Source organism: Podarcis raffonei, chromosome 17, assembly GCF_027172205.1.
Source record: "Podarcis raffonei isolate rPodRaf1 chromosome 17, rPodRaf1.pri, whole genome shotgun sequence".
NCBI classification, from domain to species: Eukaryota; Metazoa; Chordata; class Lepidosauria; order Squamata; family Lacertidae; genus Podarcis; species Podarcis raffonei.
The window spans coordinates 9,267,864-9,294,589 of record NC_070618.1 but is presented as its reverse complement, the minus strand read 5'-3'; the positions used below and the strand labels follow the sequence as shown (position 1 = coordinate 9,294,589).

Genomic DNA, 26,726 nt, shown 5'->3' with positions numbered 1-26,726 from the left:
GGGAACAGCACCTTAATGCTCCTGGAGCCAGAGAGCCCAAGGGGGAGGGTGGGGACTGCGAGATTGCGACATAGGAACTTACCTGCCTTCCTATCTGGCCTTAGGTATTTATACGGCACCTATTACAATGGGTATCTCAAAACCTTATCTAGCTTTGAACCAGTGTTGTCCTCTGGCCCATCTGCAATCAGTTGGAATGAACAAGTGTTATCTCTGAAAAAATGGTGGCAGCACCATCCTCTTTCGCCAGCACTGCTGCTTATCCCTGATTCCTGGTGTCATGCTTAAAGGCATAACCTGCGGAAAGAAAACAAAGCTTCAACCTACAAGCACTAATGGGAAGCAAAATGAAAAGGTCCAGGACTTAGTGTGTGTCCGTTTGATGTCAAGATCTTTCTCCTACTATTCATAGCTCAGTCACTTCAGTAGAGCATGAGACTTTTAATCTCAGGGCGGCGGCTTCAAGCCCCATGTTGGGCAAAACATTCCTGCATTGCAGGGGTTGGACTAGATGACCCTCGTGGTCCCTTCCAACTCTATGAGTCTATGATTTTACTCTACTGTAACTTGCAGCTATTAGATCTAGTCCTGCCTTGTCAAGACAGCAGAGAATAAGATTGTGTCTGCACTAAACCTTTAAAGCACACTCAGAACACATTTCTCCCCTCAAAGAATTGTGGACATTGTAGTTTGTTAAGGGTTGCTGGGAATTCTAACTCTGTGAGGGGCAGAGTGCCCAGAATTCTTTGAGGTGGGGGAAATGTACTTTAAAGGTATAGCGTGTATGCACCTCTCCCTTTGCCCGCCTCTGTGTGGCAAACCCTTCATCTGTCACCTGCAGCAACCCTTCCGTCAGCTACCTCAGTGGGAGAGATGAGAAGCAAGACTGCTTCAGTCAACTGAGCCCTAGCGAAAAAAAGGACCTTGGCTACTTCCCTAGGGCTGTTAAGGCTGTCTCCAGCTTCATTAGCCCACTCTTGTCCAGCCCTATCTTACAACAATAATAATGAACTCTCAGTAATAATAAATAATAATAAAATAATAATAATAATAATAATAAATTTTATTTATACTCTGCCCTCCCTGGCCAGAGCCAGGCTCAGGGCGGCTAACACCAGTAAAATTACAGTAAAAACATAATAGGGAAAAAAACCCAATTTAAAATACAGGTTAAAATGCAATTTAAAACGCAGCCTCATTTTAAAAGTAGCCCATAGATCAAAACCATAAGGGGAGGGAAACATAAGGGTCAGACTGAGTCCAAACCAAAGGCCAGGCAGAACAGCTCTGTCTTGCAGGCCCTGCGGAAAGATGTCAAGTCCCACAGGACCCTAGTCTCTTGTGACAGAGCGTTCCACCAAGTCGGGGCCAGTACTGAAAAGGCCCTGGCCCTAGTTGAGACCAATCTAACCACCTTGCAAGCTGGGACCTCCAAAATGTTGTCATTTGTGGACCTTAAGGTCCTCTGCGGGGCATACCAGGAGAGGCGGTCAGATAGGTACGTGGGTCCTAGGATGCATTACAGCAGAGGTTTTCAACCTTTTTGAGTCCACGGCTCCCTTGACCAACTACACACTTTCTGTGGCACCCCTGTGGGGCTCAGGAGCCCAGTTATGTTACCCCTTGCTTACAGAGCCAGCAGCCCCTCAACACTTTCTGAACACCCTCCCATGTGGAGTGTTCCCTCAGCCTCCTATTTTCTCCCCTCTCCTTGAGAGTCCTCTGGGCAGCCGCTGCTGCCGCCCCTGGTCTTGAAGCTGCCCCCCCCCAGCTGCACCAAATAGAGGTGCCTCCTCACACTGCCTGACAGGGGCCTGGGAAGCACCCCCTGGCCAGCCCCAGAGGCATCCTTCGCCTGGGGAGCTTGTAGCCAGGGCTGCTGCAACAAACAGCTGTGCAAGCCTTTGGGAGGCAGAGATGCAAGTAGGTATCAGAGAAAGGGAAGGAAAGAGGGACAGAGGCCAGTGTTGCCCACGGCACCCCTGACCATCATTCAAGGCACCCCAGGGTGCCACGGCACACTGGTTGAAAACCACTGCATTACGGGATACACAACAGCAAACAAGCAGACAGTGAGCATCGCCATCTTGATGCAGGTCACAAACAAACAATTCCAGAAGTTGCTTGAAGTTTTGTGCTTTGTGATAGCGCAATCCCTTAGGCTGATGCTGTTTGAAGACAAAATATTCATATTTTAGTAAGCTGAGTAGGCTTTTTACAATATTGCAGGATGAGCCCTTTTAGTCAATATTGTTGTTTTATCTTTTTAACAACTTTTTAAATTTTGTTTTTAAAATGTTATTACAATAGTGAACCGCCCTGAGACCCCCGGGTATAGGGCAATATATAAATTCAGTAAATAAATTTGAGACATACTATGTAGTAAGCAATGAATAATTAATAACCACAACAATAATTAATTGTTATTATTAACTCAACTATCAACATAGCTGAAAAGACTTCCAATTTTCCATCTGTTAGTTACATAAAAGAAATTATTCTAAACATTCACTCTAGGATTACATACAACTGTTCTACTTTCTGTTAAGCAATATTTTCCCAATCTTCAGAGCCAAATGTCCAAATTACTTTTGATTTATAGGCAACACTTTCATCAAGAAAAAATAAAGAAAATACAAATTCTTAGCACACAGAACTACCTTCCTCATTTAAACTTTCTTGCCTCAAACAATTGGAGCAGGCTTATTCCCTTATTCTTGAAGCCAGAAAGTAGCTCACACATCAAATGTAAATTTCTACCAGCAGACAGAGAAATCTCTGTCCGTTATAAATTATAACCATCTCAGAAATAATTAAGAAAAGAGGCTTTTGCAGATCCAATGCCTCTTGTGTGGCTTTTGGGTAAGATGTTGATTCCTCCACTGACTGTTTCTCAGGCTCCCAATGCAGAAAATGGCCTTTTTAAGACCATCAAAAGTCAATCCCCTGTTCACTCTTTTTTCCAGAGTGAATTTTATAGCCAAGATTTATGTCTGAGTATCATCAATTGCCACATAACTATCTTCATTAGTAGCCAGTAGCCTGCTGACAAAATACTTGAATCCACCATGTTCCTCCCTGGAAGGATCCTGCATCAGGATATTTGTCAGGTGAAGGCACCTTCATTTCAATGGAGCTTATGCTAGGAAAAACCCAAGGGGACTGAGGCTCATGTTAATTAGCAAGGAAGTGGAAAAAGGAACTGTCTGGATTTTCCTTCTCACGGGGCAAAAGGTCTTGGTCGGGCCCAGTGGCGTAGCGTGGGGGGTGCAGGGGGGGCCGGCCGCACCAGGCGCAACATCTGGGGGTTAGGGGGCACAAATCCACGGGTTAGGGGGCGCAAATCCACGGGTTAGGGGGCGCAAATTACTTGCCCCAGGTGCTGACAACCCACGCTACGCCACTGGTCACATCACATCTTGAAAAGGCAACTGTCCTTTTAAGAGGTGCTTGAATCTCAACAGACCTTCAGACGTGGCTTTCTGTGTCATTGCAAGTGTGCTGGGGAAACCAGCAATTTAACTTCATTTCTATGCAACTCTTGATATCTGTACATGGCAACTCTACTCAGCTACTCTACTCAAGGGCCCTTTATATGTCCAGCTGTCCTTTGTCAACAACAAATTGTCGCTGTTTTTTGTGTTGAATATATGCTATATGGTCATTTACAGACCTAATAGGTATCTAAAGCCATTTGCACATAACAAAATATGTATTTTATCAAAGTAACTGTTGAGCTGAAATACAGTTAAGAAGTACTGTATATTATTAGTGAAATAATATAAGTGATATTTTCGGGAGCAGGCCAGCAGGGGGGCCCATTACTTACACCATAGGAGCCTACACAACACAAAACACTGTTGCTGTATGTAGGTTTAATTTTATTTGTTTTTTTTATCTTATATTTTGGAAATGTACATCCAGTTGTTGTTTTTCCTTTTTTCAATTAATTTTCCAATTTTATAACAAACACACAAAAAATAAAAAACAACCAACCAAACAAACATTTATGCTAACTATAATAATTGTTAAATGACTTCCCCGAATCCCCCTAGCTGAGTTTCCATATAGTCCATTGCAGCAGTTTTCCAAAACTATTTTCACATAAAATTTACTTAGTCAATTTACATCTTTCTTTCTTTTCATTTTAACTTTAATGTAGTATTTTACAACATCACATATTTAAATCCTAGGCCTACTCGCAAGTAATTCTATTTATGTTATCTTATTAACTTTAATGTAGTATTTTACAACATCACACATTTAAATCCTAGGCCTACTCGCAAGTAATTCTATTTATGTTATCTTATTAACTTTAATGTAGTATTTTACAACATCACACATTTAAATCCTAGGCCTACTCGCAAGTAGTTCTATTTATGTTATCTTAACATATTTGGCTAAATAATCTTCAAATTTCTTCCAGTCCTCTTGGTGCTCCTCTCCCCTCTGGTCACGGACTCTTTCCGTCAGGTCGGCCAGCTCCCCAAAATCCATCATCTTCAGTTGTTGTTTTTCCTTTAAAATTTATACCTAAATCCAGCACTGGGTGCGTCCCCACCGCCTGCTATTCGGGAGGCATCATTCCTGATGGATGACGGCGCCCTCCCGATCTGCCCGGGGGTGCTTGAGGCAGCCCCAAGCCCTTGCAACTGCCCTCAAGACTGGCCGGCCGGCCGGCATCTCCTCGGCCCAGTGCCCGCCCCTTCCCCGCTTCCTCCTCCTCCGCCTGCTATATCTTACCTTGGCCCTCAAGCGGGTTCCCGCCGCCCTTTTCCCGCCCCAAAAGCGCGCAGGTGCTGTCCGGAGTCTGGCCGGGAAACGCGCGCTCGCTAAAGCCGAGAGAGCGAGGCGAGGGAGAAGACGGCACCAGACGCTGCCTCCTCGACGCCTCCGAGGTGCTCCCTGAGCGAGGGGAGTCCTTTCTGTGGAGGTCGGCGCGACGGGCCTCCCCCAACCCCGCGCGCCCACGGCTTCCCTTCGGCTCCTTTTTGCCTCAAGAGAGGCGCGCACCGTCGCGGCGCCCGAGGGCAAAGTGAGTGGGCAAAAGAAGGCAAGACTCCCCGGCGCCGGATTCCTCTGAGGCGGCAGCAGTTCGTGCAGCGGCTGCTTGTTTTTTTATTATTTGTGGCGCTGCCAAAGGAGAAGGAAGGAAGGAAGGAGCCATGGGGGTTCCCGTGCCTGGAGAGAACGGCCTCTTGGGCGCTTTCTGGAAGAGGCTGCGGCGCACCTGCAGACCCGGCGGCGGCGGCGGCGGCGCGGGAGGCAGCGGCGGGCGGCGGAGCGCCGACGAGATCCACCTGCTGCAACAGAAGAAGTAAGTGAGCGCGGGCGGCGGGCGACCTGCAGTCGACATACCTGCCTAGCAAGGGAGGGAAGGGGCGGCCGGGGCTGCTGCATCGCCTCGGAAGAAGCGCGAAGGTCGCGGGGAACCACTTTCCCGGGCGCAGCTAAGTTGGCGCCCTGCAGCTAGAAAGCTAGCCCAGCAGGGCAGGGGGAGGGCTGCGACATGTTTAAGGCATTCGAGTGGTGTTTGTTTGCTGTACCTCCCTCGGGATTCTGCCGTCGCGTTTTGCTGCGTATATGGAAATAGACTGCACTTCTAAGGGGGCATGTGAATTGTAATGGCATGTTTCTCTTCTCCCCCAATGCTTTCACCACAGAGGTGTCTATCCTTCCCTTGGTACTTGGGGAGGCTGCAGCCCTGGGAGCAAATGGGAAGTATCTATCTCCCCCAGTGCAACTCGGTGTGGGGTGTCTGGTCCAGATAGGAACGCAGCAGGTTTAAAACCCATTTCCCCCCACGACAGCGTCCCAGTCTGGGTTGCACCTTGCATGTGCCTTTTACCTTCTGTGTGAATGCCGTTGAGACTAGGGTTTGTATCAGTCTGGTTTTGCTCTTTTCCCCTCTTAAGAAAAAAGTGTGTGTGTATTTAAGGAATGTATTTCTAGATACGGATATCCCTCTTGGATAATTAATTAATGATTAAATGGCAAAAAGAAGAAAGAGACAATCCCGTTCATTTTAATACCATTTTTTAAAAATTATTTCATAAAATTTATACACCGCTTAGAATCATGGAATTGTGGAGTTGGAATGCACCGGAAGGGTCATCTAGTCCAACCCCTGCAAGGCAGGAATCTTTTGCCCAACGTGGGGTTTGAATTCACGATTAAGAGAGATTAAGATTCTCATGCTCCACTGACCGAGCTGTTTTGCTAGTTTGATGGTAAAAAAACACATCAAAGTGGTTTACAAAAAGAATGAAGCGATAAAATTTGGTAAAACCAGTTAAGAACAACTACTTAAAACATTTTAAAATTAAAATCGGCAATAAACTAAAAACAAAACACATCAACATTCTAGATATCTGGGTAGGCTGGTCTAAACAGAAATGTTTTTAGCCCCCATAACATTGTGGATACATTCGTACTTCATACTAACCATATTCATGTTATCAATTATCAGCACAAAATATAATGATAATGCACATTTCCCAAAGTCTGATAGACTCACAGAATTGTAGAGTTGGAAAGGGACCATGAGAGTCACCCAACAAACTCCTTGCAGTGCAGGAAACTTTTGCCCAACACGGGGCTCAAAACCATGACTTGAGATTTAGTGTCTCATGTTGTACTGACTGAGCTATCCCAGGGGATAATAAATTGACCTAATTTTTCCCATGTATCATACGTAGTATTTGGACCCACTTAATAAACTTCATTTAATAGAACCTGTTGTATTGCATTGAATACATAGTGTATTGAGTTGGGCAGAGACATAGGTGTTCTTGACAAATAGTTATTGTTGGGAGGGGGGGGGGAAATCTGAAGATTCCCATCCCCTTACAGTCCTCCCTCGTCTGGCCTCAGGAGAAAAGCAGTGCTTCACAGATTATACTGCACAGCATTCCTTAGATGGAAGTCAGCTCACTCATGTACTTGTAACACAATCAGTTCTCACACCAAATATAACTGCCTGAGGGGTTTTGTTTTTTGTGTCTCCTGTGCATTGCCTGAGGTTCTTAATCTCCTGTGAATTGCATTCATTTGCTGGCTGGCACTGGCTTCTGGAAGAGGGTGCATTACTGCACCGATCATAACAGTTTCTCTTTGAAAACAACAACTTAATGACCTAAGAAAGTTTGCTCTTACAAGAGATCTGGTTGTGCTTGTTACAGAAGAGCTGTTTCCAACTCAAAACACATTTTACTCTCTGGATAACAAGTTATGGGTTGGTGGAAAGGATGCAGCGCTTTCACGTTGCCTCTATGTATGTGTGGAAGCTGCATTTTCATGTACTAGCATCAATATGTGTTTGCACCTACTTTGGAGGTTTAGCTTCTAAAAAGCTGGCGGGAGAGGACAGAAGCATGGCAATTCTTTCAATATAGAGTGATAAAGTTTTGGAAATGCATTCCCTCAAATCACTCCAAAATAGAGACAATAATTTACTGGGAACAGCTATCAGAAAATCAGAGAATGCCCTAATCAATAGGGGCAACCAGAACATGTCTATTTTTCCTGTCTATTTTTTTTAAAGAGGATGAGCATTTAACAGAACCTGCTTCTCTTTCATTAGTTATGTCTCATTCATAATTTCTTTACCCAACCAAGGATGACCTGAGACTATGTTTGCACCTGATACAGAATATCCAAATGCAAACCACCTCAATCCAGCAATATGCACCTGGTCAAAACATATGTTGCACAAACAGATGTGTGTTGTTCCGAGTAGGTATGCAGTTATTCAAGATGTTTCCTCTCAAGCATCTTCGTTGATCCATTTGGTACTCATAAACCATTCTGTTTTATCAAAGTGTAAGGACCACACATCCTCAAGGTGTCTTGAAAACTTGTTTGTAAAGAAGACTTGATTATTAATTCAATAGCTGGCCGTCTCATGCTGCTGAAAATGGATTGCCTGAGGTTGCTTTTCGCACCTTCCTAAAAGGTTTTCATCATCATGTTTCAATAGGCCAAAGAGACATCAGCTTAATGGGGAAGGATGGGGTGCATATGTTGCTGGTTTTGTTCAGGGCTGTGCAAAATTTGAACTGATACTTTGCAGTGATGCCAGAGATTTCCTGCAAGAAAATGGTGAACAGCCTTGGCCTTCCTGTGAGAGTGTTTTTGCTTCCAATGCTAAGAGTGCATTTCTTAAGGGCATTTTCAAAGGCGAAGACAGCCTTATCATGAGGCAAGCTGAGGTGGCTGTGTCAGGTTTTGGGTGTTATTAAGAGCAGTTGAGTTGGAGATAAATAGGTTTAGCTCATTACTAGGCCATTCTCTTGCACAGCCTGTGCTCATTTCCATGAGGCTTTTGCAGGAGAACTGCCCACTGTATTGCACTCTCTTGAGTTACTGAGGGCTTGGAGTGCCATTTTTGAGTAAACTCCTCTTTAGGGATAAAAATGGCTTGGTCTGGACCTGTTCACAAGTGACACTAAAAGCACCTTGACGACTTATTTTATGCCTTGATGCGTGAATGTTCTTAACACAAAGATTGCAGCTAAGTTATTTTAGAACCTGAACTTAATGCCCCCCCCCAATAGCTGCCTATATTGACTCAAAAGCCAAGAGTGGTATAGCAATGGAGATATTGCAAGAAAGTGAAATGTACTCCTTAGAAATATTACTTCATCTGAATCACTCTAGAGAGAAATCTGAAGACCATTCCCAATCAACATGAGTGCCAGGGGAGGAGAGATTGTTATCAGCATCTTGGGTATCTGTTTTCCCAGATGTGCCTGGAATTGTGTTCTGCCAGAGGCAGGATACAGAACTGAAGTAGTTTGAACCAGCAAGGAGGTTATTGTGTTCTCTATCTTTTGCGCTTGAGCTGTAGTATTGAAACCTATGATGTAAGTACATACAAACAGTCTTTATTTCGGTCCAAAGAATCACAAAACCATTTTCAAAAGCAAAATAAAACAGAAATGCAGGGAAAGGATTCCAAGGCAGTCACTATGTTTTATCCAGAGCATGTAGGTTTCTATTTCTTACTACTTTTGAGAGGAACTTAGCCACGGCCAGGGTAGTATAATTTGACATATCTTCAAGGAGGTACTTAAGGTAGAAGGTTTTGGATTTTCCAGTTAAGTTTACCAATAGGGGTTTAATTAATTGATCCCTGGCTTGTTTGAACTGCTCACAGTGTAGTAGGATATGCTTCATAGAGTCAAGACCCTGAGAGCATAAGCAGAGCCTGTTCTGATAAGGGATACCAGACAGTCTGCTGTTTAGTATTTCTGATGGAAATACATTTAGTCTGGCTTTGGAGAACAATTGGCGGTAGTTAGGTACAGACAGATTCATGAAATACAATGGTAACTGAAAGTCATGGCTATAGCAGATTCCAGATGCAAATGGTCCACAGGTTACATAAGATCTAGAGTGAATATTGCTGTATGAAATATCCCATATCCTCTTCCTCAGGGATTTAAGGGAAATACTGTAGTCCAGATGATGTAAAAAGGATGGTGAAAGACCAACTGAGGAGGCTTTTTGGGCCATAGTTTTTGACCATGAGCTGATAGACTCCTCATTGGTTAGATGAAAAAGTGATCCCTTCCCCAGGCCAAATACTGAGATCTTTAGCTGGTGTTTCAAGGCAGCCCACCACACTTTGGTGGAAAGTGGGCATTCACCTGTGTCCAACAATAGAATTGAATTAGGGACACAGTTTGAAGTAGGGACTGAAGGAACTTAGCCTGGAACCCATCTAACTTAGGAAACAGACCATTGTACCAGACGTCTGAAAAATAAAGGAGTTGGGAAACAGATTTCGCGTTAAAGACCCTTATGGCTGATGGAACATAGTGACCACCTTTTGTGAAAAATAAATGGAGTATAGCAAGGTTGCTCATCTCCGCCTTCTGACAGATAGTCTGCCAGTGGCAATTCTAGGACATTGTGTGGTGAAACAAGAGCCCTAGGTACTGGAAGCATTTAGTCAGCTCTAGATTGCGGCCATTTGCAAGGAGAATATCTTTTCTCAAAAATGAAAATTTTTGATTTCTCATAGTTGATGGATAACCCATGTACAGAACAGTAATCTGAGAACTTCATTTGCTGGTATTTCAAATCAGGTCTGGAACGAGCGAATCATCCACATATAGCAAAAGAGGGGTCTTTCTGGTACCTCTTTTTGGGAGATGACCATCTGGGTTCATTAGACTTTCCTCTAAATCATTTAGGAAAAGGCTGTGGGTGCCAACATCCTCCCCATGCTATCTCAATATAACCCGAAAGTTGGCCCTTCAACCCACATCTAACTTGCAATTTGCTATCACTGTACAGACCTTTAATAAGGAATAAGAGTCAACAATGCAACTTATTTTTGCTTACAGGGTGGTGATGCCTATAATATTCTGTACCTCTTCAGTTTTCAGCTTGATTCCAACCATGTCAACTCAGAAGTAAGTCTCACTCCATTCAAGGAGACTTATTCCTGATCCTTATTTACGGCTGCTGTTTCTATGCACAAGCACACTTGGAAGATTTTATGCATGTTTAGAATCAGGATATAACTGTTTGTAATAGAAGTCTGTGGATGTTTAAAACAGTGTGATTTAAGTCTAATACAGTGGTACCTCCAGTTGCAGATGGGATCTGTTCTGGAGCTCCAGTCGGATCCCAAGGTTTTCACAACCGGATGTGCCTCTTCTGCGCATGCGCGCAGTGCAGTAGAGAGCTTCTGTGCATGCGCACAGTAAAACCCGGAAAAATACTTCCGGGTTTGCTGTGTGCGTATCCCAAAGGATCCGTAACCAGAGGTGCACGTAAGTAGAGGTAAAGGTAAAGGACCCCTGACAGTTAAGTCCAGTCGTGAACGACTCTGGGGTTGCAGTGCTCATTGCGCTTTACTAACCGAGGGAGCCAACGTTTGTCCGCAGACAGTTTTCCCGGCTCATGTGGCCAGGATGACTAAGCCGCTTCTGGCAAAACCAGAGCAGCGCCCACTGTATAATTAAATGGCAGGATGATAAGTTAGTAGAATGGTCTGTATCCATTTATACTGTATGTGGGCGATACCAATTATGAATACACCCCTCCCCCCCAAAAAAACCCCACCTCCCTGCAAATAGCAGAGTGAGAGGTTCTAGCCGAGATCTTGCCTGTTTGTGCTGGTTTTTTATTTCCAGGAAATTTGAAAAACAGGGGAGGTTTAAAAAAAAATGTAATTCCTCCACTTGTAGGCTCAAGTGATAAGGTCCACCCTATCACCCCAGAACTCTTTCACCCCATTCTGCTGCATGTGTTGAGCAGACTAAAGACATGAAACTATTAAATTAAATTTATATAGTGTGGGCTGGAATGTGGGTTGCATGGCTGGGAGTTTGGAGTAAGCTCCCCAACACAAAGCCAAGAGCAGTCAATTCCATACATGTGGCAATAAAAAAATCATTGCGCTCCTCAAAGTCTTATTCTCAGTTGCCTATCTTGGCAATGCCACGTATTTGTGTTAGTTTACAAGGATTTGGGGTGTGGTTGGTTCTCTTTAGTCTCACCATAATCTATTTTTTTTCCATTTGAAGAGTTTACAAAGCAATTAAAATAAAGATCCCTGTGATTTTTGTAAGCACAAAATCAACTGTTTTATGCTTTAGAGCAGGGTCCGCCTGGTGATTTACAAAGGGATAGGGAGAACCTTTCATCTGTAAGCCGATGAATACAGTTTATCTCCCATTGTTAATTAGAAGTGGATAAAAACTGATGACTGCTCTTGGTAATGCACGGTAGGTGTTTATTTTGTGGTAGCCTTTTGTCTGTGAAAGCTGGGGAAGGCAAATTACATTGATCAGTGGACAGGAGCTATGGACTTGAAAATACTGCAATCATGAATTAGCTGGTTCGGTTCACACGTAACACTAGGCCAAACTCCTGCTTAGCATGCAAATGTGTGGGATACCCAGAGAGGAGACCATGGCTGCTTTGTTCCTCCCTGGCGGTCTTGTTGCTGTGTTGTGCTAAGCTGTTGTTTGGCTTAGTTTGTCGTCCAGACCTGACCTCATGGCTTAACCCTCTCTTCTGACAAAGCAAGCTGTAACCAAGGGTCTGTTCTGTGGTTTGCAACTGATGGCTTGCCTAGGTGGGTGAAACCGCAAGCCTGGGTTCCTTACTCCCATCAGCACCAACCAGTACAGCCAGTGGGAGCTTGGGAATCCCAACAAGTTCTGGAGAGCCACAGGTTCATCAGTTCCTGTTCTAAGTGATCTCCAGGGCCAAGACTGACCTCTTTCACCTTCAGTTTTCTTTTCTTTTTTATAAATATTTTATTGGCTTTTGTCATACAAAATTATAAAACATACCACACAGTTTATCACAAACACAATCTTATTGGACTTCCATCAGCACCTCTGATAATCCTCTGTCTTTATCACTTCTTATGCATTTCCTAACTTAATATTGCCTTTACACCTCTTAACATATTATCTCTCCTTTTCCATTTTTTACAATATTTCTAATATTAATCCTCACAGAACTTCTTGTAAACCTACAAACGTCGTCTGATCATCACAAATACTTTTCAAATAATCACCTTCAGTTTTCAAGATGTATTTATTCTTCCTCCCAGTTACTCTCTTCCATGTGAAAGCCATGTGCCTGGTTCACATGACTTGCGCGAGAGTGCGGACACGTGGAGAGGAGCTTGCAACCACTTTGCTCCTCTCCAAACATTTTCACTGCTATGCTGCTCCCACCTAAAACAAGGTTTGGCTTAGTGTGTCCCGTAAACCAATCCACTGAGTCTGGAAGAACAATTCTGGAGAAAGGCAGTTAATTTTAGAATGAGGGAGAAATTAGCCGTATTCTGGCAACCACCATGCATTTCCACAGTACAGACTCACAAACACAGGCCCAGCTCACCATGTCTGAGAAAATAAAAAGTCAAGCATACATCTGAACCCAGACTTTTGGTTTATCCCACTCCAGGCAAATGACAAGCTTCAGCCAAGGTTTAATCTAGGCCAGGCATCCCCAACCTGTGGCCCTCCAGATGTTTTGGCCTACAACTCCCATGATCCCTAGCTAACAGGACCAGTGGTCATAGATGATGGGAATTGTAGTCCAAAACATCTGGAAGGCTGAAGGTTGGGGATGCCTGATCTAGGCTTACCTCTCATGGTTTATCTGGGAGAGACAAACCGAAAGCCCACTGCTTGGGTTCAGTGCCAAGAGCCCATCTATGGAATGTCATCTTTTAAGGAAGACCCAACGATCACAGAGTTTCAGCCCACAAATGAATCATCGCTAGTTCCGTGTGTCACATTATCCTTCAGCTCACAGGTTTCCTTACTGGAAAGCAGGCCTTACGGGAGATCTAAACAGCCAAAACTTGCAGTTTAGGAACAACCCTGGTTTCTCAAATATCCCCAAAGACTGCTTATCCTGCAGGCATTTCAAAAGCACCGTGAAAGTGAATAAATAGGTCAATGATTATTAGCATCGCCATAAAAGCTGAAATAAATAAATAAATAAATAAATGCCATTGTATTGATGAGTTACTAATTACAGAAACTGACAAGGATTCCTGTTTGATGGCCAGGACCTTGCTGACCGACAAAAATTCCTCTCCTCTTTCCCAGGGACACTCTCCAACCAGAATCACGTTGCTCCCAGTTAGGCTTTTTATTCCAGACTGAAGCTGAAGGGTCTGCTCTGAGGCTTGCCTACTGGTTTACTTGTCCAGAATAAATCTGAACCCAGAACCGTTTCATGTAGCATTTTGCAAATAGCTCTAGGAGATAACCTGGTTTTGAACTACGTGTTATTTGGACAACAGGGCTGCCGCTGAAGATGGCATCTCCGCCTTGAGTTATCTTCTTAAACATGTAGTAGCAACACTTAACTTTGTTGCCTGTTCTCCCACTTCCCGCTTCCCAACATGAGCTGCCATTTATAGGGGCACAGAAACACACCGGATGATGTGGAAGGATGCAGATACCCTATTTCTGAACAGAAGGAGATGCTTGAAAACTCTCTTAAAGTAAATAAATGAACAAAGAAACCACAGAGCATCACCAGGCTCTGCCGTCCAAGCCTTGGGGAACTTAGACGTTCCTTTTTCTGTACTGGCAAAGTGCCATTTATTTATTTTTTGCTTTCTTGGTGGAAGAAACTGGTGTGGGCTTCATGTTAACAACACATCTGCTACCCCACTGTCAGGTTGTAGGTGCGGCTTAGGGAGCCATAACTGCACTGCTTGCCTATGATGTCAAAAGTTTGTTTTTTGCTTTTCTGATTTGTTTCACTTGGCATTTGCAGACAAGTGATTTTAATTACTCCAGGAAGAGTGCTACGTTGTATAATAAAATCCTGGTTTACAGTTATTTATATGATGGTGCCAAAGAGTTTGTCTGGTCAGGTGCCAGGAAACTCAACAAGGAGCCAGCTGATGCTTCTGAATATGCAGAGCAAGTCTTCACTCAGTATATGCAGAACTTTAAGGTAGAACATCCTAATAGTTAGTGTGTTGGTTCTGTTATGAACTGCAGAGCTTCTAATTCCACTGTTGACTTGGAGTCCTGGTTATTGTAACTGAGACACAATTCTCTCACTGTACCCCATCAAGTAGTTGCTTAAAAATAATGTATGACGGCAAAGATATCGGTTATGAACTATGATCCTTCAGGGTTGTGTCTTGTCTACTTTCCACTAATCCAAGTAATCCCTGTGATTTCCTCAAGATTTAAAATAATAATAATGCTTATTATTAGTGATGTACCCCCAAAACAAGGTGTGGCACGACACAAGTTATGATACAAGCCCTGCCCAGTGGGCTATCAGTCTATTTATTCAACAAAGAATGAAATACCTAAATACACAATATTCGAGCTGCAATAGTAAATACTCCTGGAGGTTAGACCAATTATCTGTTTAAATGTTTATATCACCCTCCTAAATTAATAAATCATAAAGTCGGAACAGATTTGCATAAATTTAGAACCAGATCAGAGGTTTTGTTGGTGTGTGGATTTTAATGCATTGATGGGTAGAAATAACGAACAATGAACAAATGCAGTCCTTTAGACAACGATGCTGCAAATATTCTGGACAGATATTCACAGGATAAGGTTATTAACAAATATGAGCAAATTATCTGTTCTATCATATGCACACTTCGGTTACATTGCCAAAGTGTGTGTGGGGGGGGGCTTCTGGGTAAAAAAAAAAAGGCCATTACTTCTGTTTATCTCCAAATGGGGGCAGTGTAGTTGATTCTATCTTTGTTTCATGTAACATAATTTACATGTAAAAAATATTTTTGTTGTAAGTACTCTGAGGTATGTATTTTAATACATACTAGGAATGTATATTTCCCCTCAAAATAATATTTAAATGCCCCTCCCCTGAATATTCTATTTAAATGCATATTTTGCTAAGTCTGAATAACCATGAATTGCATTGCAACATTCAGCATAACACGAAACTTGGAATTTAACTTTTCTAAAGCCATATAAGGCCCAAGCTGATAAGATTTTCCTAGATTTCTTTTTTACTGTGAATTTCCTGTATCTAAACCCAGTCACTGTCCTTTACAATGCTATTGCTGGAAAGCAAACACTAGTTATGTTGTTTTCTTGGCTTTATTATCTATACTGATGCAGAAACTGTTGTAGCAACGGTTGTAGCATTCTGTTGCAACAAACCCTTCAAAGACTTTTGGGGAAAGTGAAAACGAGGATCACATACTATTTTCTTTTTCTTTTCTCTTGCTTTGTAAAAGAAACGTACTTTTGTGGCTTTCTTTGCCGCGATCGTTTTGTTGACTGGAAGAAAAATAGATGGTCATAGAATTGTAGAGTTGGAAGGGACCCTGAGGCTCACCTAGTCTAGCCCCCTGCAATGCAGGAATATGCAGCTGTCCTATAAGGGAATCGAACCTGTGACCTTGGCATTATCAGCACCATGGTCTAACCAAGTGAGCTATCCACAAGTACTCATGCATCACCTTCAACAGACTTTCCCAAACAGTGGTCCACAGACCACCAGTGATCTGAGAGCTTCATTCAGCTGGTCTTTGGCATGTCTGTAAAAACAAACAAACCCAACAACAATTAAAAATCATGCAGCATCTTTGCGTTTCAATTATTACACCAGGCAGAAAAATCATGAAGTGGCCCACTATGACCCTTAAGGGACGCGGGTGGCGCTGTGGGTTAAACCACAGAGCCTAGGACTTGCCGATCAGAAGGTCAGCGGTTCGAATCCCCGCAACGGGGTGAGCTCCCGTTACTCAGTCCCTGCTCCTGCCAACCTAGCAGTTCGAAAGCACGTCAAAGTGCAAGTAGATAAATAGGTACTGCTCCGGCGGGAGGGTAAATGGCGTTTCCGTGCGCTGCTCTGGTTCGCCGGAAGTGGCTTAGTCATGCTGGCCACATGACCCGGAAGCTGCTCCCTTGGCCAATAAAGCGAGATGAGCGCCGCAACCCCAGAGTCGGCCACGACTGGACCTAATGGTCAGGGGTCCCTTTGCCTTTACCTTTAAGACCCTCAGCAATTTTCTGTGGGGGAAATTTTAGGACTACTTCCTACAACACCAGCTATGTTTATAAGCATTTACTTGGCCGCCATTTAAACTCACAGAAAGCATTTAATTAACAGTCAAGGCAAATCTAAGGAATAACAGTTTATTGAAATAGTTTCCATGGCTCAGAATGGCGAGTTATGAAATTCCCGCTAAGTTGCAAAAAAAATAGGCTTATTCCCAAGTTGCGTGTGTAGGATTGCAAGCAACGACTTGCCCAATGCTACAAAGGGGTTTCAGCAGCTCTAGTGGCTAAGAGATTGAGTGGATTTTAGGGGGCTGCATCCTCCCCTTGCCTTCATGAGATCGTTATATGGTCTTAGTCAAACCACTCATGTAATATGAGGGTGATAATAATACTGATAATGCCACAGGGTTGCCGTAAAGGTCACTGTGAGATAATATACGCAAAACACTCCATCTGAAAGTGATGTTTAAGATGATAAATGCTATTACTTGAAAACGGCTTGCATTTAAAGGGAAGTGCTTTGTTCGTCACCATGTATTCATTTGGGGAAAGGTCTGAGGGAGACGAGACCAGCTCTGTCTAGTCATTAAAGGTAAAGGACCCCTGACAGTTAAGTCCAGTCGTGGACAGCTCTGGGGTTGCGGTGCTCATCTCGCTTTACAGGCCGAGGGAGCTGGTGTTTGTCTGCAGACAGTTTTTCCGGGTCATGTTGCCAGCATGACTAAGCCGCAGAGCAGCACACAAAAACGCCGTTTACCTTCCCGCCAGAGCGGTACCTATTTATCTACTTGCACTTTGATGTGCTTTCGAACTGCAAGGTTGGCAGGAGCTGGGACCGAGCAATGGGAGCTCACCCCGTTGCGGGGATTTGAACCGCCGAACTTCTGATCGGCAAGCCCAAGAGGCTCAGTGGTTTAGACCACAGCGCCACAAGAGGCCATAACACCCATGATTTTGGTATGTGTATACTTCATTTATTTATTATCCAGAAAGCAGAATGGCTGTAAACTATTAACTCTCAGGGCTTCTCTAATACAGTGGTACATTGGTTCTCAAACTTAATCCGTTCCAGAAGTCTGTTCCAAAACCAAAGTGTTCCAAAACCAAGGTGTGCTTTCCCATAGAAAGTAATGCAAAACGGATTAATCCGTTCCAGACTTTTAAAAACACCCCTAAAACAGCAATTTAGCATGAATTTTACTATCTAACGAGACTATTGATCCATAAAATGGAAGCAATAATCAATGTACTGTACTATAAAATAAATAAAACAGCATTGTAGATGATAAAAATTAAAATCATTATTTTTTCTTACCTGCACTGATGATAGTCATTGTTTGGGTGGGGGTGGGGGGGCTTTTATCGATTTTTGCAGTCACACAATCAGTAGCTAAACTGGGATCCACACAGCCACAAAAACAAATTAACTGAAAAAGCCTCAAAACAAAAAACGCAAAATAGATAGCAAATACAAAAGCACCAAATATAAGCTCCAAATATCACCTTAGAACATTGCAATTGGAAACAGAAGGCTTGAATTACATTGGGAGGGACACAAATTAGCAGTGCGACAGGAAACTCAGGGGGGCTCAAAATGGAGCACGTTCGGCTTCTGAAAAAAATTCGAAAACCGGAACACCTACTTCTTGTTTTGCAGTGTTCGGGTTCCAAGTTGTTCGTGAACTAAGCTGTTTGAAAACTGAGGTACCACTGTATCCTCAGGGTGTTGGAACCCCTAGGAATGGGTGCCGGTTGTGTTTGCTCATTTCGCCCCTGTTGTTTGTATGTAAACCTTTAACACTGCATAAATAAAAGGTTTGTAGTTCTTGTTACAGGAAGGCGGATCCCTCTCTCTTCTAGTGGGGTAAAGCAGGGGTTTCTCTGGTCTTCCTCCAACCCCCTCCATAGCCATTCCACGGGTTTAAAGGTCTTGATCTTGTTGACATTCCTTGACCCTCTTCTGCTGAGATTTTAAAGCCAGTTAGAGCCAGTTGCCTGATATCTGTGCACTTGCTTCTTGTGGAACTGTAGGGCATGAGGATGGCTGGCTGGTAGAATTCCTCCCAAGTTGCAAAAACTCATGAAGATTTTTGTTCCTGGCATTCGGAATCAGAAAAAGAAAGCCTGGGGAAGTATGTATGTTCAATAGCAGAGTAGCTATAATTCCATCAGGGTAAAGGGCACCCTATTGCTGCTTATATAAAGCAGCTACTAAATTGTAATGCATATCACAATGACTGACCACACAACTGCTGAAAAAAAATGACTCTTGGAGCATAACGACCCCGGTTAGGCGCATTTGAGGTTTTCCTTGTTTTGACAAACTAGGCCAATGAAAGCCAACCCCATAATACTTTTACTAGTTTCTAGAGTGCTGCGTTTGTGGCAAAAGACTAATTGCAGCCATAAAACCCTGTTGAAACTGCATCTTTCTTCTGCCTCTGTACTGCCCCTCTGTGGCCTCAGATAAATACTGCAGGACCTGATAAGACTCTTCATTTGCCATATGGATTGTTGTTTTTTGCTCCTCTCATTTGACAGATTCTGGATTTCTGCAGACACCACAGGATCATACCTATTATTGTTGTTGTTCCTTCCCTTTCACACCCTTTCCTCCCATCCTTGTGAAGAGAGCATATGCTGCCAGTCCCCATAAGGAGTCTTGAACTTCAAGAGCTAATTTCTCACTGGAGCAAAATGTGAATAGTTTTTTTCTTCTTTCTTTCTGTCACCTGCAGGATCTGGGAGACTCCACTCCTCCTGGCTGCCAAAGAGAACAATGTCCAGCTCATCAGGAAATTGATCTCGGATGGTTCCTGTGACGTTTTGCAAAGAGGTACTTATCCTAGGGGATGTGGGTGGCGCTGTGGGTTAAACCACAGAGCCTGGGGCTTGCCGATCAGAAGGTCAGCGGTTCGAATCCCCGCGACGGGGTGAGCTCGGTCCCTGCTCCTGCCAACCTACCTAGCAGTTCGAAAGCACATTAAAGTGCAAGGAGATAAATAGGTACCGCTCCAGCGGGAAGGTAAACGGCGTTTCTGTGCGCTGCTCTGTTTGCCAGAAGTGGCTTAGTAATGCTGGCCACATGACCCGGAAGCTGTATGCTGGCTCCCTCGGCCTGTAGAGCGAGATGAGCACCGCAACCCCAGAGTCGGTCACGACTGGACCTAATGGTCAGGGGTCCCCTTATCTTTACCTTTGCTTATCCTAGACCCCTACCAATGAGAGCGGTGCATGGTCCACTGAAGAGCCACATTAAACTAAATTGCCTTGACCTATCATAGAATCAAATAATTTTAGAGTTGGAAGGGACCATGAGGGTCATCTAGTCCAAGCACCTGCAATGTTTTAGCTTTGGTTCTGTCCAATGGAATTGGTACTGCAGCCTAGTTTGTACTATCTAGGCTGGTGTCCTAAGGCGAGCCACTTCTCAAATACCCCATATCGCTTGGGTACATTCCTTATCTTTATTTATAGTTACAAGCCATACTAGAGGGATAGGGGAAGCAGCCTCCCCTTTTTTGGTCACATGGCCACCACGTTCACAAAGTAAGGGTCAGAGAGTCTAATTTTCACAACAAAAGGGGACATATGTGCGGGGGGTGGGTTGGACTGAACCGTCCCTTGTCCCCTGCCTGTCACAAATGAGACGTAGCCAATGTGGTGCCCTCCAAATGATACTGGATTACAGCTCCGGAAAGCATGGCCAAAGGTCATGGATGATGGAAGTTGTAGTCCAAAAGGGCAAGGATGATGAAAGTTGTAGTCCAACAACATCTTGATGAACACCACATTGACTATCCCAGACTTACAGACACTCTTCTTTCTTCACACCTCTACCAGAGTTTGAGTTGGGAGAAAAGTGTCTGAAACAATGGAATTTGAGGAGGGGAGCGTGTAACTTTGCTCACTCACTCACATGTCCCCTTTTCACTATAAAAATCAGAACTTTTCATCCACCCACGGGCTTAAATGTGAACAAGTCAGGCACCTGGAATGCATAGCTCTCGCTGTCGTGATGTCTAACTCAGCCCCAAGTGCAGCTCAGTCTTAGGTGACTTTTGTGGTTCCCTTGTCCTGTGCAGGAGCGGTGGGGGAGACAGCCCTGCACATAGCTGCTCTCTACGATAACACGGAAGCTGCAGAGGTGCTCCTGGAGCTGGCTCCAGAACTGATTAATGAAAAGATGACGTCAGAACTCTATGAAGGTAATTGCTGTCAAAATGCAGATTGCAATTCGAATAGAAAAAGATGAGCAGTTATAATATTTGCAAACTCATATCATAATGTGAAATGGATAACAACAGACAAAACGCATGTCTGACCGTGAGTGGAAGTTTGTTCTTTTGCTTTTGCAATAGCTGATAAAGGGTAGTGCAGAAGAAGTGCAGCGGAAATGGTTTTAGAGAGAGATGGAAATCCTAAATACAGGATTCAAAAGATGTGCGTCATTATTTTTCTCATTAAATAAATCCTCTGAAGCATGGGGTGGAATTCAGTGTTGTGCACTTCCAATTGTTCTGTTTGTGAAAGCATTTCAGATTGCCAGATGGAAGGATCTCCCTCTCTCCTCCACCCCATGTGTTGATCCAAGGGGTTCTCTTAACTCCTCAAGCAAATTTGGGGGGTGCAGGAGGAGGAAAGGGGGGAAGCCCCCTTGCACAAATGCAATTCCTTTAGTAGCCATCTGTTGATAGGGCTGGTTAGGTGAAACTTACCCATGTTGTTTTTTAATGGCTCCGAAAAACAAAATGTTGCTATCAAGTCTGCTAGCATTTGACAGAGTAACACTCCCAAAGGATTGGTGCAGAGAATGTCCTGGTGCGAGTCTTTAATGGAAGGTTTGCTTTGTTTGTTTCATGTGAATTGCAGGACAAACACCTCTCCACATTGCAGCGATCAATCAGAATATAAACCTAGTGAAATGTCTGGTCAAGAAAGGGGCTCACATCTCCACTCCTCGAGCTACAGGACTCTTCTTCAGGCGCAACCCCAAAAGCCTCTTCTACTTTGGTATGATTTTTCATCGGCTGCTCCAGAAAACGGGATTGCTTCTGGTAGCTGGTAGAAATGTTGTGCCCCACAAGGTTTAGCAGAGCTTTTCAAACTGTGTGTCTTGACACGTTCATGTGTTGTGTGAACAATCCCCACGCTCCTCCCAGGGCTGGAAAGGGATTAGTTTAACCTCCAGTTTGCTAGTAAAAGAAGGATGGCCGCTGAATCTCTCCTGGAAGAGTGTTCCACAGCATAGGACCAGCAGCACTGAATGCCCAACTCCTAGTGGAGGTCAATCGGGCTTCTGTAATGTGGGGGACAATTTGGTGCCTCTCTTCAAAACCAGCACCCCAAGCAAGTTCAGACAGTGGCTCTGCCCTTCACATCTAGAATTGCCATTTAGCAACAAGCAATAGATTTCCTAAGGGACACGGGTGGCACTGTGGGTTAGACCACAGAGCCTAGGACTTGCTGATCAGAAGGTCGGCGATTCAAATCCCCGCAACGGGGTGAGCTCCCGTTGCTTGGTCCCAGCTCCTGCCAACCTAGCAGTTCGAAAGCACGTCAAAGTGCAAGTAGATAAATAGGTATCGCTCCAGCAGGAAGGTAAACGACGTTTCTGTGCGCTGCTCTTGTTCGCCAGAAGCAGCTTAGTCATGCTGGCCACATGACCCGGAAGCTGTATGCCGGCTCCCTCGGCCAATAAAGCGAGATGAGCACCGCATCCCCAGAGTCGTCCACGACTGGATCTAATGGTCAGGGGCCCCTTTACCTTTATTTCTTAGTAATGTTGGGTGCAACACCTATGGCTGTAATAATGCCCAATTCATATGGACAAGCCACCAAGTGATGAGAGAAAACACCCTTGACACCAGTTGCATTGAATAAGAAAGAAAGACAGTTAGACAGACAACACTGTCCCAGACATAAAAACCAACTTGTTCTAGACAAAATTCTCTTCCAGCCCCAATTACAAATGGAATGACTATTTAAATCTCAGCCTGATACCTCCCCGACCCACACCTCCAATGATCTGCTTTGTTGAGATAAGGATTTCCCCCCTTCATGCTGCTAGATAGAACCATTACAGATGCATAAATGTCCCACAGCAGGCACAATCTTCGAAGAGGCATTCTCTGCATGAAAAAGGAGGAATGTCTCTTCTAAGAAGGCAGCCATCACTACAGCTTTTGTAACCACCTGTATCTTCTGTGTGATTAATCAGGGGGCACCTTATTAATGAATGAAAAAATAATTAGTCTAACCAGACTTTGCCAACTTGGTGCCTTCCAGATGTTTTGGACCACAACTCCCATCATCCCCAGCCATCAGGTGCTCCTGAGGGTGATGGGAACTATAGTCAAAACATCTGGAGGGCACCAGGTTGTCAAACGCTGGTTCAACCAATGGGCCAGCCAAATGTTGTAGCCTTAATTACTAAACTTCAGAGAAATATCCTCTCCCCCTCCAAAGGCTTGGGTCCTGTTTTAATCCTGTTTTGTCCCTTGTATTCCTCTTCAGGGGAGCATATTTTATCCTTTGCCGCCTGCACAGGAAATGAGGAAATTGTGAGCCTCTTGGTGGAAAATGGAGCCGATATAAGGGCACAAGATTCTCTAGGTAAGAGACCTGCAGTCAGAAGGAGAATTAATTTCTTCTTTGTAGTAAAATAGGGCAAATATTTTTTTCTGGGTTGACCATGGTAGAAGCCAATGAGTTGAAATTTGAGGTGGAAGGCATCTAATTAAATATCATCTTGCTGCAAACGCACCCATAAGCCGGACAAATCACACCTGCACCATTCCTTGTCTAAGAAAGAGGGTTGTTATTAGATTAAGACATGCATTGCTATAATGACTGCATGCTTTTAACTGATTCATGGATCAGGAAATTATATTTACATACCAGCCCCTCAATACTAATTAGCCTTAAGCTGATTAAACAATCTATGACCTTTTAAACTGGGGTGGTATTGTTTTCGTTTGTTACTATGTTCTGTATTTTTGTGTTTTAATAATGTAAACCGCCCTGTGAGCCTTGGATGAAGGGCAGAATAGAAATGTAATTAAATAAATAAAATAAAGCAGCATATCACAAAAGTGTTCATATACTGAGGGGGTGGTAATTTAATATGTGTATATTTGCCCGATCAATGAACCAATTACAAGTGTATGACAAATGACCAATAGCCCATTATTAGACAAAGGATGATACAGGTGAAATTTATCTTGTTTATGAAGTGGGTTTTTCTTTACAATTTTAATTCTAGTTTCTATTCTTTCTTAAAAAGGACATTTTTAATGCGTTATTTTTCATTGCCTGTGACATGCCACAGCTGAAATAGTCTCAAAAAAAATGCCAGCTGGTGCTCAGTGCTCAACCATAATCTTTAAAATTGGCCCCATCAGTTTAACATTGATTTAATCAAATACCGTATTTTTTGCTCTATAAGACTCACTTTTTCCCTCCTAAAAAGTAAGGGGAAATGTGTGTGCGTCTTATGGAGCGAATGCAGGCTGTGCACCTATCCCAGAAGCCAGAACAGCAAGAGGGATCGCTGTGCAGCGAAAGCAGCGATCCCTCTTGCTGTTCTGGCTTCTGGGATTCAGAATTTTTTTTTCTTGTTTTCCTCCTCCAAAAACTAGATGTGTCTTATGGTCTGGTGCGTCTTATGGAGCGAAAGATACGGTACTTCCATTGGTTTAAATCACTCCTGAGCAGAGCTTTCACTTTACTAAATAATCTGATATTAGCACAGTAAGCATTACCACTCAACTGCTGTGTTTCATAACTTCAGTTCCCTGAATATGGTTCTCTTATGCTGTTTCCATTTCAGGTAACACTGTTCTTCATGTCCTGGTACTTCAACCCAACAGGACCTTTGCCTGCCAAATGTACAGCCTGCTGCTTGCCTACGACAAACGAGAAGCTGGCCTGGGACCTTTCGACTTGATCCAAAACCACGAAGGCTTCACTCCATTCAAACTGGCTGGAGTCGAGGGCAACACTGTGGTGAGCACACAGTCCGACTAATCAATGTGGGAGACACCTTGAAGGGGAAAACAAGTTATTTTAAAGCAAATGGAAATTCAAACTTGTGGCCACATGTAGAAAAATTATTTGCACAACCAATAAATTCTAGTGATTTGCGGGTCCCCTTTCCTACCTCACTCCAGTTTGCAAAACTGGGTTGGTAAACAAGATCATTGCAGAACAACTATTCTGAAATGTGTAAAGGTAAAGGAACCCCTGACCATTAGGTCCAGTCGTGGCCGACTCTGGGGTTGCGGTGCTCATCTGGCTTTATTGGCTGAGGGAGCCGGTGTACAGTTCCGGGTCCTGTGGCCAGCATGACGAAGCCGCTTCTGGCAAACTAGAGCAGCGCATGGAAATGCCGTTTACCTTCCTGCTGGAGCGATACCTATTTATCTACTTGCACTTTGACGTGCTTTCGAACTGCTAGGTTGGCAGGAGCAGGGACCGAGCAATGGGAGCTCACCCCGTCATGGGGATTCGAACCGCCGACCTTCTGATTAGCAAGTCCTAGGCTCTGTGGTTTAACCCACAGCGCCACCCGCGTCCCTCTGAAATGTGTACAGTAGATTATTTATGCACCGGGTTTGCTCATGCCCAATTAGGTGAACAAGTACAAAAATTTCAAAGGTAGCTGGGTTTCATCAGTTCAAATATTGTTTCAGGAAGTGTAAATTAAGTAGGTTTTGGGGTCAATGATTTTTCACCCAAATGACAACAATAAGCTCTGCCCCCCAACCCAAACAGTCCAGCACCAAGTCTTGGATTTTCTGTAACCCTTGCTGTCTTTCTTCAGATGTTCCAGCACCTTATGCAGAAACGAAAGCACGTGATGTGGTCCTTTGGGCCCATTAACAACATTTTCTACGACCTCACAGAAATTGACTCCTGGAACGAAGACCAGCCTTTTCTAGAGCTTATTGTCTCAACCAAGAGAAGAGAGGTACTGTGGAGCTCAGATACTTTTTTTTTTTTTGGTCTTTGTGGAGCTTCCTGCACTCAATCAGAAGCCGCATTGGACATTCGTCTTCCAAAAAACATTTGCAAACAGGAACACTTCTGGGTTTGCAGTGTTCGGGGGCCAAGCTGTTCAGGAGCCAAGGTAGCACTGTACTTTCCAGATACACGTTCGTTTCACATTCGACTTCCCCTCTACCCCCTCCATGGTTTTCCCCGTAATTTCTAAAATTGCTGCATATTATTAATATTCTGTACCTTATCTTTTCCACACCATTCTCCAACAAGTATTCAACTGCTGCTCTTCATTAAAATCCTACCTGCGTTTTTACATGTTTACAACAATTCTTTAAATATTCAGCAAAAGGTTTCCACTCCTCCTTAAAGTCTGCCTTTTCTTGATCTCTTAATTTACATCGTTAAATTTGCCAATTCAGCGTGGCATGCAGAGCTCTTTTTCAAACACTTAGGCATGCTTCCTTGCTTCATGTTGCTTTCCCTCTCAGAACAGAATTCTAGAGATATCATAGCAAAGTGCTTTCTTCAAGTCAAAAGAAAAAAAGTCTGTTTCGAAAGGTCTCAAGTACCTCTAAGGATTACAGGAGTATCCAGCAGGAGTAGCCTCTGCACAGTAGCCTTCAGCCTGTAGCAAGCTGGCCCTGTGTCCCCTATTGGCTTCCAGCCTTCATTAGGAAGGGAATGGCGGTTGTGTATTCTGGGGCTTTGGAATTTATCTCAAAGTGTAAGTTGCATTGTGGAATATTCTTAAAGATCCAAGAAGCTGCCTCAAATGCTCGCATTACTAATTGCAGTGGATTCGGTGGGATAATGAAGCCTTAATGCACACACATCTAGCCTCATGAAACTTGGGCAATTTAGCTTCATTAGTCCTTTCTCTTCCTGTTTGTTTTCCTCCTCCCACTGCAAACTGCTTCTACCCCTCTGGCCTCCTAAGAACCCCACTAGATATTGCAACCTTCCTTTTTCCCCAGGATGCCCATCATTCAGTATACAGTGGTACCTCGGGTTACAGATGCTTCAGGTTACAGACTCCGCTAACCCAGAAATATTACCTCGGGTTAAGAACTTTGCTTCAGGATGAGAACAGAAATCGTGCTCCGCAGGCAGCGGGAGACCCCATTAAAGTGGTACCTCAGGTTAAGAACAGTTTCAGATTAAGAACGGACCTCCGGAACAAATTAAGCTCTTAACCAAAGGTACCACTGTATGCTGTTGGGA

The 26,726-nt window shown here is 43.8% G+C and overlaps 1 protein-coding gene across 1 annotated transcript in view; it reads left to right on the top strand.

The window, feature by feature from the left end:
• Window positions 1–5,165: 5,165 nt before the first annotated feature.
• Window positions 5,166–26,726, top strand: part of LOC128405335 (transient receptor potential cation channel subfamily V member 5-like) — a 34,074-nt gene continuing 12,513 nt past the window's right edge. Inside the window, exons 1-10 of the mRNA XM_053371864.1 lie at window positions 5,166–5,317; window positions 8,849–8,864; window positions 10,353–10,421; window positions 14,272–14,454; window positions 19,206–19,338; window positions 20,588–20,710; window positions 21,375–21,515; window positions 23,019–23,117; window positions 24,334–24,509; window positions 25,327–25,473. Coding sequence (XP_053227839.1) covers window positions 5,166–5,317; window positions 8,849–8,864; window positions 10,353–10,421; window positions 14,272–14,454; window positions 19,206–19,338; window positions 20,588–20,710; window positions 21,375–21,515; window positions 23,019–23,117; window positions 24,334–24,509; window positions 25,327–25,473 — 1,239 coding nt within the window. The remainder of the gene's footprint in view (window positions 5,318–8,848; window positions 8,865–10,352; window positions 10,422–14,271; window positions 14,455–19,205; window positions 19,339–20,587; window positions 20,711–21,374; window positions 21,516–23,018; window positions 23,118–24,333; window positions 24,510–25,326; window positions 25,474–26,726) is intronic.